A 14724-nucleotide genomic window follows, 5' to 3' on the forward strand; every position below is an offset into this window, starting at 1 on the left:
GTAGTTGCCATTTTGTGCTAGGTCTATTTCGTCTCTCGAAATGGAAAGACATTTAATGATCAATGTGGTTTTTTATTATTAATTATCTTTCAAATAAATAAAATAATTTCTTCAATAAAAATCAAATCAACCCATTACTCAATTTTCAATATATAAGTTTATAGTTTTGATTTTTCATATTGTTCTTAAGGATATATAGGAACAAGATAAACTTTTGTTAGACATAATAATAATAATAATAATAATAATAATAATAATAATAATAATAATAATAATAATAATAATTTATTTCAATTACTAAATATTTAATTAACTTATGATTTAAGAATATGGGTTCAAGCGAACATATTTTTTGAATTTAGTATAAAAAATAATTTTCTATGTTTTATATGCAAAAAGTAGTAATAACCCCAAATCATAAAAGAGATTGAAAATTCATTTTTTTTCTCTTCCTAAGTTTTGTAACTCATGATCGATTGAAAATTATATTGTTACATCTCTTGATCATAAGTCAAAATAGTAAAATGTCCATGTGAGGAAAAATAGAAACTAAAAATAAATACGTAAGAAGAGAAGCTTCAAAAGAGAAGGAAGAAAGAGGGAAAAAATAGAATATAAGAGAAAACAAAAAAAGACAAAGAATGAAGTATGTAGTGATTCGATTTCAGTTGGAAACTGACTATACAACTAAGGAAGATGTGAACTCAATTTCAACATCTTCTAGAAATTCGACACTACATTTTTTTGCAGTCAAAGCATAAGAAACTATCTTTTATGCCTAAATTTAATAAATTGGAAATTGAACCTAAGCTAGAGAGTCAATTAGGGACCGAAAAAGATAATAACATATCGTCTACTCGCAATAAAATGGTATTCTCGCTAATAACATCAAATTTTATACCTCAAAATTTTAATTATTTAAAACAAAACATTTGTTTTTTAGTTAAATAAGAGTTTATCTTACTAATGCATATTTCAATAAGCTAATGGAGACTAGATAATTGTTTTTAAAATTAATTAGTTTGACCAAAATTAGATGTGTATAAAATATTTAGTTATTTTAAAATAATTTTAATTAATAGTAAAGATATAGTATTGGTTGTGGAACATTTTCTACTTCATATAGAAATAAAGAAAAGTTTAAAATCTGTGTACTGAAAGTGTAAAGTTTTTTACACTGTCAACCCATTATCCACCATTGATTTATAATACTTTTATTTGAAAGTCAATAATAGTTAACATATGAATAATGAATATTTGCTAATAGTATAAAAAATATTTACACTGTTAATGTATATATGTTTTCATAAATTAACTGAGATAATAAAACATTTTTATTTATTTTCTAAAAAAATAAATGTAATTAATATTAAAAACATTGAGTTGAAAATTGACCAAAGGAAGAGGGAAATGGATCTCTCTCCAGTACTGAGAGTCCAGTGCTGGATAAGATGATGACATGTGGCTAAATTTTTTTTTAACGACTACGATTATATATTATTTTTTATTAAAAATAAATAAATATTCTTTAAAAAATTTTCAACCTCATATTCCAGTACTGGTTTCTCGAGTACCGGATAGGAGTTGAACTCAAGGAAGAGAGGGTATATGTTGACTGCAATGCGCACACGTGTGCATTTGTACAGACCCAACTAAGAGAGTTTCAATCTCATTATAAATATTAAACTTCTTCATTCTTTGTATTTATGCATGCCTGCGTTATTTGCAGTGACCTCTATACCTTCTTCCTCCTAGATACTAATCACCCATTTTATTCTTCATAAAACATCAAGCACAAAGATCTTGACTTTGCCTTATTCTGGAAATGGGTTCTCAAATAAGGCCTCTTTTGGCTATGTCTTCATACTTGTTATGTTTCAGCTTCATTGTAGTGAATGCTGTGAATGAAGAAAAAAAAGGATATTCATTTGAAAAAGGTTTTGTTTTTATTAATGAAACATCTTTTATTGGAAAGATTGAAGATGATTTTGTTTGTGCTACTCTGGATTGGTGGCCCACTCAGAAATGTGACTATGGAAGATGCAGTTGGGGTCATGCTTCTCTTCTCAATCTGGTAATGCTAAATTCAATTTCTCATATGGTTTCTGAATCTGTAAAAAAATTATATTTTTTGTGTTTTTTAAATGTGTCACTGATGGAAAATAACATAATAAGATTCTTATGTTCAAGATATCATTCAGTGCTTGGTGTTTTTCTTTGTTGGAATGATGCTCGAATCTGAAATGCATGTTTAGGATCTCTTAGCTCATTTGCAAAATAATTCATAGTTTTTTTAATGTCATTATTTACTCATTTTCTGAGGAGTATAATTTAGTAACTTTTCAGTTTTCAACATGTTATATGATAGAAATTACAGTGTGTAACATTTTCACTTCCTTACTGAAACAATTAATTATTAAAGGTTCTATTAATCTCATAACTTCTATTCACTCCTTCATAATCTTATGCACAAATATAGCTAGATAATTTACATCATATAATTATCTTATCATGCAGGACCTCAAAAACAATGTTTTGTTAAATGCAGTAAAAGGTAAGAGTGAATTCACATATATGTAACTTTTACATCAATTATTGGATGATTCATAGTTGTTTTGAGAGCTTATTAAGGTATCAATACTTCTGTGTTGTGCAGCCTTTTCACCCTTGAAAATTAGATTAGGAGGCACTTTGCAAGACAAGGTCACATATGGGACTGAAGATTATCACCATCCTTGTACTCCTTTTGTTCGGAACACTAGTCGAATGTTTGATTTCACTAAAGGGTGCTTACCCATGCATAGGTGGGACGAGCTAAACAGCTTTTTCAAAAAAGCAGGGTAAAACTAGTGCTTTTTTTAAAACTTGACCTCTGCCTTTGTTTTTTATTGTGTTTCAGGACTAAACATGTTCATCTTTTTTGTATAGCAATTGTGTTTTTAACAAGTTTAACATTAATGGTACCTATTTTTCAGGGCTAAGATTATATTTGGATTGAATGCTCTTAATGGAAAATCTATACAGTCTGGTTCTGCAGTTGGACCTTGGAACCACACCAATGCAGAATCTTTTATACGTTACACCGTAAAAAAGAACTACACCATTCATGGTTGGGAACTTGGTAAGTATATATACGCTTCCCTTATTACAAATGTCAAAGCAGTAAGTGTCACTGGCACAATGAGACTAAAATTGATAATGTTGATCTTATTAAAGGTATCATTAATTCATTATCTTTATCATAAGGCAGAAGTTTTCGGCAATGATAATCATTCGTCCACAACTTTTACATATGATTTAATATTCTGATTATCAATTTTCTTGTTAAAAGAAACAAAAATGGCAACATTTTCATCTATTGAATTGACTATGCTTCTTGCTTGAGGGACGCTGTATGTGGACTAACTATAATGAGTTCTTTCACGGGTAGGCAACGAATTGAGTGGGAAAGGAATTGGAGCAAGTATTTCTGCAGATCGATATGCTTCTGATGTTTCTACTTTACGACACATGATTGAAGATGTATATAGAGGGATTAAGCCTAAGCCATTAGTAATTTCACCTGGAGGCTTCTTCGATGCAACTTGGTTCAAAGAATTTGTAACCAAAGCGGGTAAATCAGTGGATGTGATAACTCACCACATTTATAATCTCGGACCAGGTATCTTCCACCAAACAGGATATAAGTTATTATTACTATATTTCATTTTACCAGTTTCCATAAACTTGATTATAACTTGAAGGTTACTTTAACTTAATTCCAGGAGTTGATGAGCACATAAGTAAGAAAATTCTTGACCCTTCATATCTTGATGGAGAGGCTAAAACATTCAATAGTCTCAAAAATATACTTCAAAGTTCCGGAACCTCAGCAACGGCATGGGTTGGTGAGGCAGGAGGGGCTTACAATAGTGGTCGCCATCTTGTTTCTGATGCATTTGTTAACAGCTTTTGGTTAGTGTAACTCTCATAAATACATCAGTATGGTTCTTTACAACTGTTTTTTCTTTAATGTTTTCATATTTACACAACACAGGTATTTGGATCAGCTTGGAATGTCAGCTACTTATGACACTAGAGCCTATTGCAGACAAACTTTGGTAGGAGGAAACTATGGTTTACTGAATGTTAGTACTTTCATGCCAAATCCAGACTACTATAGGTACTAAATTTTGAATTTCATTTTTGAAGAATGGGCTGCATAATTATTTGGTACAACATCATTTTTATTAAGGGAGTCTCAGTTGAAGTAATTTCATAATGTTCAAAGTTTATAACATTTCAGTGGTTTGTGTGTTTTTCTTCTTTACAGTGCTCTTCTATGGCACCGACTCATGGGACATCGAGTCCTGGCAGCTAGATTCTCCGGGACAAAGAAGATAAGAGCTTATGCACACTGTGCAAAGCAACAAGTGAGTGAATTTTTTTATCAGTGTGAGTAAATGGGTAGATAACTCTGTTAGTGAAATCTTATTTGATACTACTCTTGTTACAGAAAGGAATCACAATACTGTTACTTAACTTGGGGAACTCCACTGTTCTAGCAGAAGTGTCCTTAAAATTTACCAAGCCACCTCATGATCATGTAAAATTCAGAGAAGAGTATCATTTAACAGCAAAGAATCAGAATTTACATAGTCAAGTCATGTTACTAAATGGTAACATTCTACGTGTGAACAAAGATGGTGCTATTCCTCCTTTGAAGCCTGTACATGTAGACCCATCAAAGCCAATAGTAGTTACTCCACTTTCTGTTGTATTTGCACATATACCAGATGTTATTATTCCAGCTTGCACCTAGTTCAGTGACAATGTGACACTATGTGAAACTGAGAATTGGTTTCACTTGGTGATAGAGAAAATATGAGATATAATTTGTGGAAAACATGTCATTTTTCAATTGCTAGTAATTTTTCAATCTCTTTGTCATAGTTGTATTGGTGTTTTTCTGGGTGGCCCAAAGCACTAGAATTTTAATTGGACTATTCAGTATTTTGACAGTTTTTAATATTATATGGAGTATTTTGAAAGTGACATTTGATTCCTTGTGATCCATTAGTCATTTTCATTTTTCTTGCATATTCAATGCTTATACTTACAGATAGTCTAGCAGAAATAATTTATTCAATGTTGAGATTATTCAAATACTGATTTGTATGGTTGAAACATGAACTCCAAGGATTGGTACACCAGAAGTTGGTAGGAATAGTACAACAGATTCTTGACTTTCCTAGATTTACAACACTGAACACATTTTTTGGTGGCCAACCAGCATCATCTATTCAAAATATACAACTTAAAAATAAACTAAAGCCACACAAAAAATGTTCATAGCTATTTACCTATCCTATCATTTCTTTATACTCAAGTCAAATGATCCGATTTGTATATGAAGCATGGATCAGAACACCTGTCAAAAATCAGTGTAGCATTATAGATTCCTTTAATTGTGTGTTCAGAATAATCAATGGTTGAACCATGGATCAGTTTTACTCAGAAAAACTTTGAGGTTTACTGCTGGCAAACACCAACCATATGACAGTACCAGTCAAGTAGAAGAAGATTGATGGTACAAATAGTGACACCTACATTGTATAGAGATGAAATATAAATCAGATACAGAATAATATACATTATATACTAAGAAAATAACTAATACTACCAGCAACTTACACTCCATGAATGAGTTAAATCAAGAAGATAGCCAGTGAGGGCTACACCTAAAATTCCAGGGATAGCTCCAACAGTATTAGTTATACCCTGAGGCAAAACAGAGAATGAAATACAATACAATTCATATCAAATTATGAAGGCTAGATATATTTCTTTTGAGTAATTCCAAATTCTTCTACTTATTTGAAAAAGTGCATATCCACCTACAAGTTGACAAACTATAACTCACGGTACGTAGCACCTCAACAAAATTTGGCTAGCTGAAAGATCGAAATCTTAAGAAAAACTAAACTAATGCAGAGAATAATTGTGTCCCTTTTTAGAATTTGATGGGAAGATCATGCTACCTTCTTTAAGATTTTCTATAAGCTGTATGTCAAGGACTCAAAAAATGGCATTAGCCAACCAAAGTTTTTGATCTTTAGAATTATCCACCAAAATAACTTTTCACAACCTTCCATTGTATTATATAAGAGTTTAAAAGTGGAAGCTCACGTACAAGAAGTATACTAGCATACTCTGGTGAGATGTCTTGATGGGTACAGTAAAGTCCTGCAGAACAGATAAATACACAGATAGTCAAGCCAAAAGATAAGCATATGATCCAATTTTGTGTTATATAAAATACGGGACAAGTATATTTGCAGGATTATCTAGTACCCGACAAGGCGAAGCTTGAGAGGGCTATACCACCCGTGAGAAGGCCCACAACCTCCCAATGCGGTAATCCTGGATCCAGTGAGGAAATAGTCATGCAGATGGCAGGAGACAAAAATGCAATTGATTGGCAGATCTTTCGGACCTATATATATAATTTTTTTGAAAAAGAAATTCAGGCGGCCAATAGATTAGGCATAAAACTCAGGTATGTTTGGCTAAAATGTAAGTCTACACACTGCAAGGTAAAATTCGTGTCTTTACTGATGTATTGTGTCTACAGCTAATAGTGTCTACAAAAGATGAAATTTAACTTCTTTACAAAATATGTTGTCAACTATATTGGTATGAGAAAAGTGAAATGGTTTACAAACCAACTAAGCATGACTCTTCAGATGGTAAACAACAGATAAGTAAATTCACGATGTTTCAGTGCCTCTCGTACCTTAGTGGTTTCAACTCCCCTTGAAATCAATTTGTCAGCCAACTGTGATGCAATACTGGTCACCAATATTGAAGCCAATGGCGGTAGAATAGACACCTGAAATGATTAAGATTTTACAATTGTTAGTATGTTATTTGGGTCTGTTTCCCCTCAAATACTTTTAAGCCATGATTTAAAAACAAGACTAAAGTGGCAGTATCTACAAGCCTGGTGTTTATTGTGGTCACACCCTAAAATGAAAGACCGTCAATTCTGGCCAAAGCCACTGAAAACAGGATTAAACTGGTAGAATAGTCCAGGTCAAACTTGAAAACGTTGCATTCATTGTTTTTTTATAGGCAAAGTTTTTGACGGGAGGGAGGGGGATGGGGGAAATTGTGCAGCTGCCAGAGTTTGAACCAGGTGCTCACACTTTATGTCCCACAGCTCTACCAATTGAGTGGACTCTTGGGGATGGTAATATGTAATATGTACCCGATGCTTGTTTCTTCTTTAAAACAATAAATTTATGAACTTCAATAGTTTTTGTAAACTTGTACGATTAGCTATTTTATTAGTACTATTTTTACATCTATCTTTTCTTGGACTTCAAGGCTTTGATTGCTGGTCCAGTTTTTAAAACACTGCCTTCCAATTTCAATGTCATTTTTCATTGAAACTCCATTATACAATAATGAGATACCAGTTATGTAATAATGAAAATACTAGTGAGCAATGATGGGTGTATCATGTATGCTCATCAGACTCAAAATAAGAAACAAGCCTTTATCCCACTCGGTGGGTCGGCTGCTCACTAGACTCGGAATGAAAAAAAAAAATCCCTCTTCAAAGCTAAAAAAATAACAATTAGTCATCTTACCCATGCAGCTTCTGTCAGATTTAAGTCCAGCTCCTCACTACATAGAATATAGATAGAAGAATTAGATTCTCCATTGGGTCAAAACTGTAACGGTGCTAATACTAAAATGTTCAATACAAATTTCAAAATAAAATCTTTAAGAACTGATGATCGTCAGATCATGTTAACCACAAAATTGTGTTTTCCATGACAAGAATTTTTAATTCACAATTACGCTTGATGGACGGCCAAATGGCTATCAACGAACAGTGATCATCAGTATACATCAGTATCTCAAAGTAATGCTAGGAAGTCATAGAGCAGCTTTGGGTTTTCCAAAGCATTATTGAGATTTTCATGGTTCAGGAAGTTGCAACTACAAGGAAGTTTGGATTTAATGCATAAACATGTCACTTGTACGGTAACTCATACAAAGAAACACCACTAAAAAGCACATGGGCAAAGCACCAAAGGGATGCCAAAAGAACAATCTTATCCTTTTGGCAGAGTCTGTTGTTATTGTTGTATTCTTTCCACCTCTATTCTAAACCAGATAAGAGAATACTTTCAGTTTCTTACTGTCTTCTCCCAACAGAGCCTTTTTCCTTTAGTATAAGCCTATCTATTAATTGCTCCCCCTAAGGTCAAATCCTTTGTCTGGACTCTAGACAGCTGTATTAAACAGGATTAACACGAATAACTTGCTTCAAATTCGATGTATTCTAACTGCTTTGTCTCCTGACTTCTGTATAATGTGCAATTCTAATTCTGAAACTGGTTATCATTTGTTTCTTCATTGCTCAGTGGGCTTGCTTTCTAATTCTAACTCTAAGGAATAAGTTGTTTGGAGTCATTAGTGAACAATGGGTTTGCCCATGGATTTACAGATATTCCTGAGCATCAAGTTCAGGGGGTTTGGCTCTAGCAAGGAAGCAAAAAACCTTGGGCATTGTGTTCACTTCGCCTTTCTGTAGAATATTTTCCAGGCATTGGGTGCCTCTTGAGTCTATTTGGCATAGAATAGTTATTTTAGCTTCTTTGCTGGTGTTCTTCCCACAGCCTTTTTACAGGGGTGTCTGTCTGATTTGCAAAGAGATTGACATGCTTTGTTGCATGGTTTTAGTTCTTAGTTTTTGGTCCCTCTCTGCATTTTCGGCTTAGTATTTTTCCTTAGTTCTTGAGATTACTTATCCGCTAGGCCTTGCACTGCTCTCTTCTATCTATAAGTATTCTTCTTTTATAATAAAAAAAGAGCCACCTTATCACAGACGAAGTCTTGGAGTCAAAAAGGAGTCACTGAATATTCTAATGTTCCTTTCCAACCATATACTCCAAAGAACAGCAAAAATAGAAAGCTGCCACAGAAGTTTTTCTTCTTTATAAGATCAAAAACCTCTAAATTATGTAAGGAGAAATCAATGCAAATCCAAAAGGCAGAAGATAGAAACCGGGAAAGGAATAAAGTCTCAACTGACTCCCTCATCAGTAGACTGCAATGAAAGATAGCAGACACTAGAAAAACAGGGAAATGATTACATGCTCACAGAGTACCTAAAATATGTAGGAAGCCATGATAGACAAGTGTAGTGACCCCAGCTACCACAAAAATGAGCATATATCATTGCCCATACAGCACGACTTTGGAAAAAGGCCTTCCATGGTATATCCTGTATTTTAAGAGAAGATAAGAAACAAGGGTTCAATATAGATTTTGAAACTATTCATTCAAGAAAAAAGATATATTATTTTTGGTCCCTGGCCAAGTATCCCAACAAGCATTATTGTGAGCCTAACCCTCAGGCATTGTCACGGCAAGGAGGCCCTTACAACAATTGCCTTATCCAGGGTTTGAACTTTAGTCCTCTCCCAGAGAGTGCAGCTCCCTTACGACTGCACCAAACCCTTGATGGTACTCAAGAAAAAGGATCTAACCCACTGTAAATCTTTTAGATTTAAGGAAACAAAGGGCACATGTAGGGTTTAGGGAAGAGTTAATCTTGACCATTGGGTCTCACATGAATTGTCAAAATTAAAAGATAAATGCCACGGTCAAGATTCACTCCTCTCACAATAAAGATTAACCCCTGCTGTTTCTTAAGTTAAATTTTGAGATGCTTTTAAGAGAAGAAAGTAAGAGTAGATACTTTATGGTAACATCATGCCAAATAAAATGAGACCTAGCGACTAGTTATCAATAAATAAAGATATTAGAATATAATTACCAACATAATACATTAGAATATCAGAACCTCGGCCAATTAAGCAGAACTTCAACTGCCTACTCCAAGAAGAAACAAAAGAATAACTTTACTATAATGCCATGAATTATTGAGCCATACCTGCAGAGAGCCATTCAATTCCTTTAGAGAAGTTTTCCATGACTGTGTCGTGGTAGGTTTGGCTGCTGTGACACAATCAAAGGCAAAAGAAGTGAACAACAACCAATTAAATCATGAGGCTTAAAATAATCAATAAATAAAAGAATGAAAGAATTGAATTGGACAGCAAAGGTAATTTATTTATGAACTTGTAAGATACCTTCAAGACATAACAAATGAAGAATGATATATTAAGTGGTAGTATCTTCATTTATAATTTATCATTTCTACATTAAACTATAGATCATGAGGACTAGTCCTCTTATTTGGTTGTGATATGTCAGAGTGCTGAGGAAAAATTAATACGACATGCATAACCGCAGAAACATACAAGAGTACAAAAATATCAGGATGCATATGTTGGCCACTACATCCAATACCAGAGGTAACAACACAGAGATAGTAACCGCGAGAGATGTATGTGATGGCCAAAATGATCAGCAATGTCAAAAACAAACAGCATGAAAAGTTACGCAGGTACATCAACTATCATTTTGAAGCAGTTGCGGCAGAGGTGTAAGGAAAACTGACATTTATACTGAAACCAAGTCGGATTAAGCAAGCAGGTGGTCAGGAACTCAGGATGAGTTCTACGTTTTATTTATTTATAAAACATCCAACGATTGGACGGCAAACTAGACATTAACTTACAAATTTCAATTCCAGCACCCCATGAAGCATAAAAGATGATAACACTTTCCAGAGTAGAAAGGTATAATATATCATCATCAACTAGTCGCTTAGCTTAAATTATTAAAGCATAAGAATTAAATCAGATTAAGTGCTCACGCAATAGAGATTCAGCAGTTAACTGTGTTGCATCTCCTTCAACAACTTGAAACCCTAAAAACCTTCAAAATTTATGGCAGTAGCATAAGTCATGCTTTTAATAAAATTACGAATCTTGCAGCTGAGGATACTTTGAACTAATAATATGTGGAAAACAATAAGATATTAGTCATTTTGACTTACCAAGCAATCCCCAAAAGACCGAATAAATAGAACACTGAATCCCAGCCAAAATTTTGGATAAGGGGTGGAGCCAAAAGAAGCCTGAAAATATTGAAGTGTTCAAACTGAGGGTAAATGATGAAATAAAACAAAAAACATTATGATCCTGTGTGATCGTGTTCCTCTTTATATCTGTCTACATGCTAGAAAATGCATACCCCATAACACTTCCAACACTCAAGCCACCAAACACAAATGCTACTGCCCTTGAGCGTTCTTCCGTTGGTATTGTCCTGCGAGTGATGAACCATAGTACCATACCAATCAAAAGCATTAAGAGTATTATAATTGGCAAGAGAAAAATGTATATTATTTGTCAAAACAACTTATTTGGCTTACAACGTAAGAGACAGAGAACTAGAAATACACAGAAAACTAACTTTGTCTCAATGAATAGCTGGTTGATGCAGCAACCAAATATTTCTCAAGAAGTTGGATTTTACCAAAACATAAATTTCCTCTTCTTACAGTTCGCATAAAGACTTATTTCTTTATTATGAAGAAAAGCATTTAGTAAGGAGTAAACAGAATGTTCAACTAGGACCTAACTCTAAAGCAAGATATTCTTATCAATTTTGGGAGAGTTGGGTGGATATGGGAGTGAAATCGATAAAAACATTTTCATCTAGCTACAGACAGTTCTTAGTGTTCTGTGTATTTATCTTGCATTGGATTATAGTGAAAAGGAAAATAACCAACATGGTAGCAAAAATATCCGCAACCGTGGATACCAGCACAGATACCAGAAACAAAAACTTGTGGGTGATTGGATGGGGATGGATATCATGATACCCGTCGGGTATCCACATAATAATAAATTTATTTTTTTAAAATATTTTATATATTACACTTTTTTAATACCTTGAATTTGTAGATAATCTAGTTTATTATTATTTTATAATCAATTTTAGTAATTGAACTATAGTATTGATTATTACAAAATATAGATATATAATTACTGCAGGTATGGGCACGAGTGAACACTACCCGCATCCACCCCACCCCATTGCCATCCCTAATGATTGACTCGAAAAGAAAGCAGAAGATAAATAAAAATAAGAAATTACGAAGAAATTAAATACAATGAACAGAAAAATCAAGTTGAACCAAATAAATATCTGGATGTTTACATGCCTGGCAATGAGATCAGTAGCAGCAGATGGTGAAACACCTTCACCAATCCCAACCTAGATATGCAATGGAAGGGAAGTGATTAATAGTGTTGGAAATAACAATGAATGCAAGCCATGGTATACGTTAAATAGAAATTAGTATGCATAAAGAAACAGTAGATAGACACTAACTGTAGCAGATAGAAAACCCAGGGGAAAGCTAAATACAACAAAACTATGACACTCTGCAACGGCAATCAAGGAACATAAATGAACATTAAGTCCGCAAATTAGAAGGAAAAATGCATTACGGGGTAGAAGGAAAGTACTGACCAAAATCCTTGATAATAGTAAGCCAGGCATATATCCAGCAAGCAAAGGAACACAAGCAGTAGCTACTGACCATACCAAAACTCCAACCTGCAGAACTTTACTGGAATGGAAAGATAACAGTGGAACATCATAAGCCCAGAATCAAACTAATATATTGTGCAACTCATTTGATCACAAATATAGTAGGATACATCTCAGTTTAATCTTAAATCTGCCCTTAGAACATAATTACCATTTACCATTCCATGATCCATCAGGTTGCTAAATGTGAATAAATTTGCATCAAACAAAAGTAATATTTTAGGTGCTTAAAGGGCAAAGTAGAATCTGTTCGGAAAAAAAAAACCTTTTCAACGAAAAAACTTGAAGTAATTAGGAAATATATCATTCAAGTAATCAAGCCGATACTTCAAATAACCACATTATCTGTTGTCCCCTCATTAACCTAATCCAAGGACAGAACAAACTTGTGTTATGCTGGTTTTGGTAACTAACCTGCCACCAAAAACCTTGGCTAGCCAACCCCCGGGTAATTGACTCAATGCATAACCCCAGAAGAATGAGGACTGCACCAATCCTGCCGTTGAAGAGTTCCACCCAAATTGATGCGACATTGGAATTATGGCAATACTCAAATTCACCTGCCCAGTTAAATTAACTTCTTATTATGGATCAGTGTACTCTAAAAATGGTTTCTTTTGACTATAGCCGAAATTGTAGCAACACCCTCTTTGAAAAGAAAAAACAACATATTGTAGTTTTAAATGAACATGTCTAGTTTGCTTGTAATTGTAATCAAGTACCAATTTTTTTCTAGTGGGGTTGTTACAGTAATAGTACAGAAACAGAAGAAAAGCAAGTAAGAAAGAACCTTGTCCATGTTACAAATAACAAAAGCGAGTGATGTGGTGCCAATAAGTTTGTATCTTTGAGGAAGGTTCTTCCATGGTGGCCAATTTCCAACAACCTCGGACAAGTTGTCAGAACCAGAGAGAGGAGCATCGTGGCGCGGTTCAACTGGAAGTTTGGCCATGGAAACTGTTGAATGGGTATCTTTGACATCGTGTTGAGTATTAGCTACAATTCTGAGTCTGGGTTTTGAAGGTGAGAGGTGGAAGTGAAAGCGTTGAAGTTGAAGAGAGGTTTTGATAAAAGGGGTATTTTTTGTGTGAGGAAGAGGAAAGAAGTAAGAGTTATCTGTTCTAAGAGTGAATTTTGCCATTTTTTGTTGAAAATATTAAAAGTTGAAAGAAGGAATGTTGTGTGTAAAATGAGGAAGTAATCAATAGTGGTGGCTGCATAACATGATAATCAATGAGACTCGGCCATGAAAGAATGAATGAAGGTGAATTGTTATGTTCAATAGAGAGAACATGAGGTGGCCACGGAGGAACTCATGCTTGTGGCTCACATACAACTACAAAAATCACATCACATTTACTACACTAATTCAATTAAGTAACAACAAAATTTGTTCATTTCTTTATCATAAAAATCACATTTTTCATATTTTATTGAAGGTTCTGAAACATGTAATAATGTAAGATTGAAGTTTGGAATAAATAAAGGAGTACCAAAATAAATTGGAACAAAAATATTTAAAAATTGTGTCTTTATAAGGGGAGCACATCTGTTGTTTATTTTTTGTATTACTTCATATATCATGGTTGAAAAAAAATTATTTAAGTTAAAATTATAATTATGAAATATTTGTATGGTCAATCATATATCCTGACACATAGAGTGACACAAACCGGGACAACACATGTTGACTCCTTTATAACTGGGAAGGAAAACTCCCTCAAACAAATACTAATTTCTTTTTCTTTGTCTAGGTAACATAATTGATTTGTTCATTTTGCTCAAACACGGTTGGGGCTGTCAATTTGGGCTGGACCATACAATTTTGTGTAGTCAGCCCCATGAACATGGATTTAGATTTAAACCCAGCAATACACCATTTTACACCCTATAACATATACTTGCATATGTATGCACGAAAGCAAGATTACAAATTTGTTAAAAAAACTCACATAACCTTATCTAAATTGTGTTTTTTAACACTGACCAAGTAATATTAGAAATAGAACATGGTTTGGTGCTTTTATTTTGGATTAAAATATAAACTCACTAAAACAATACCTATTAGGCACAAGCTATTTTTTTTATGGCTTGTTTGCATTGGTTTATTGTAATTCCTGCAAAATGCATGCAATGTTAGTTCAGGCACTTGGTCCTTGGAGTTTAGGTCTAGTTTAACCTCATCTCATGGGTGAC

At 33.7% G+C, this 14724-nt stretch overlaps 2 protein-coding genes across 4 annotated transcripts; one reads left to right on the forward strand and one right to left on the reverse strand.

Moving 5' to 3' along the window:
* On the forward strand, positions 1826-4900 carry LOC109362217 (heparanase-like protein 3). Its single transcript, XM_019607860.1, has 9 exons — positions 1826-2074; positions 2518-2554; positions 2657-2840; positions 2976-3121; positions 3431-3661; positions 3765-3954; positions 4037-4162; positions 4313-4412; positions 4496-4900. The coding sequence occupies exons 1-9, from the start codon at positions 1826-1828 to the stop codon at positions 4799-4801; spliced, it is 1569 nt and encodes a 522-aa protein (XP_019463405.1). The 3' UTR covers positions 4802-4900.
* On the reverse strand, positions 5115-13868 carry LOC109362219 (probable anion transporter 6, chloroplastic). 3 transcript variants are annotated; one of them, XM_019607862.1, is made up of 16 exons: positions 13728-13868; positions 13319-13690; positions 12943-13088; positions 12448-12547; positions 12137-12189; positions 11161-11235; positions 10964-11044; positions 10781-10842; positions 9953-10017; positions 9165-9280; positions 7635-7671; positions 6776-6871; positions 6334-6475; positions 6173-6225; positions 5674-5760; positions 5115-5585 (listed from the first exon to the last, which is right to left on the reverse strand). In XM_019607862.1, exons 2-16 carry the CDS (start codon positions 13667-13669, stop codon positions 5490-5492), a joined length of 1560 nt encoding a protein of 519 aa, XP_019463407.1. In that variant the 5' UTR covers positions 13670-13690; positions 13728-13868; the 3' UTR covers positions 5115-5489. The 3 variants fall into 3 exon arrangements, with proteins under 3 accessions (XP_019463407.1, XP_019463408.1, XP_019463406.1); XM_019607863.1 differs by having other exon boundaries at positions 9953-10014; positions 13319-13868; XM_019607861.1 differs by having other exon boundaries at positions 13319-13868.

The sequence above is a fragment of the Lupinus angustifolius genome, chromosome LG12, assembly GCF_001865875.1.
Source record: "Lupinus angustifolius cultivar Tanjil chromosome LG12, LupAngTanjil_v1.0, whole genome shotgun sequence".
Lineage (NCBI taxonomy): Eukaryota > Viridiplantae > Streptophyta > Magnoliopsida > Fabales > Fabaceae > Lupinus > Lupinus angustifolius.

Bases quoted from the DNA above. Each gene is read 5' to 3' on its own strand.
- LOC109362219 (XM_019607862.1), bottom strand. From the start codon at position 13,669: ATGGCAAAATTCACTCTTAGAACAGATAACTCTTACTTCTTTCCTCTT. The intron at 12,190-12,447 runs GTCAGTACTTTC...TTGCATATCTAG, and splicing joins TACTATTATCAAGGATTTTG to GTTGGGATTGGTGAAGGTGT. The intron at 5,586-5,673 runs GTAAGTTGCTGG...TATACAATGTAG, and splicing joins ATTTAACTCATTCATGGAGT to GTGTCACTATTTGTACCATC.
- LOC109362217 (XM_019607860.1), top strand. From the start codon at position 1,826: ATGGGTTCTCAAATAAGGCCTCTTTTGGCTATGTCTTCATACTTGTTA. The intron at 2,841-2,975 runs GTAAAACTAGTG...CCTATTTTTCAG, and splicing joins AGCTTTTTCAAAAAAGCAGG to GGCTAAGATTATATTTGGAT. The intron at 4,413-4,495 runs GTGAGTGAATTT...CTCTTGTTACAG, and splicing joins CACACTGTGCAAAGCAACAA to AAAGGAATCACAATACTGTT.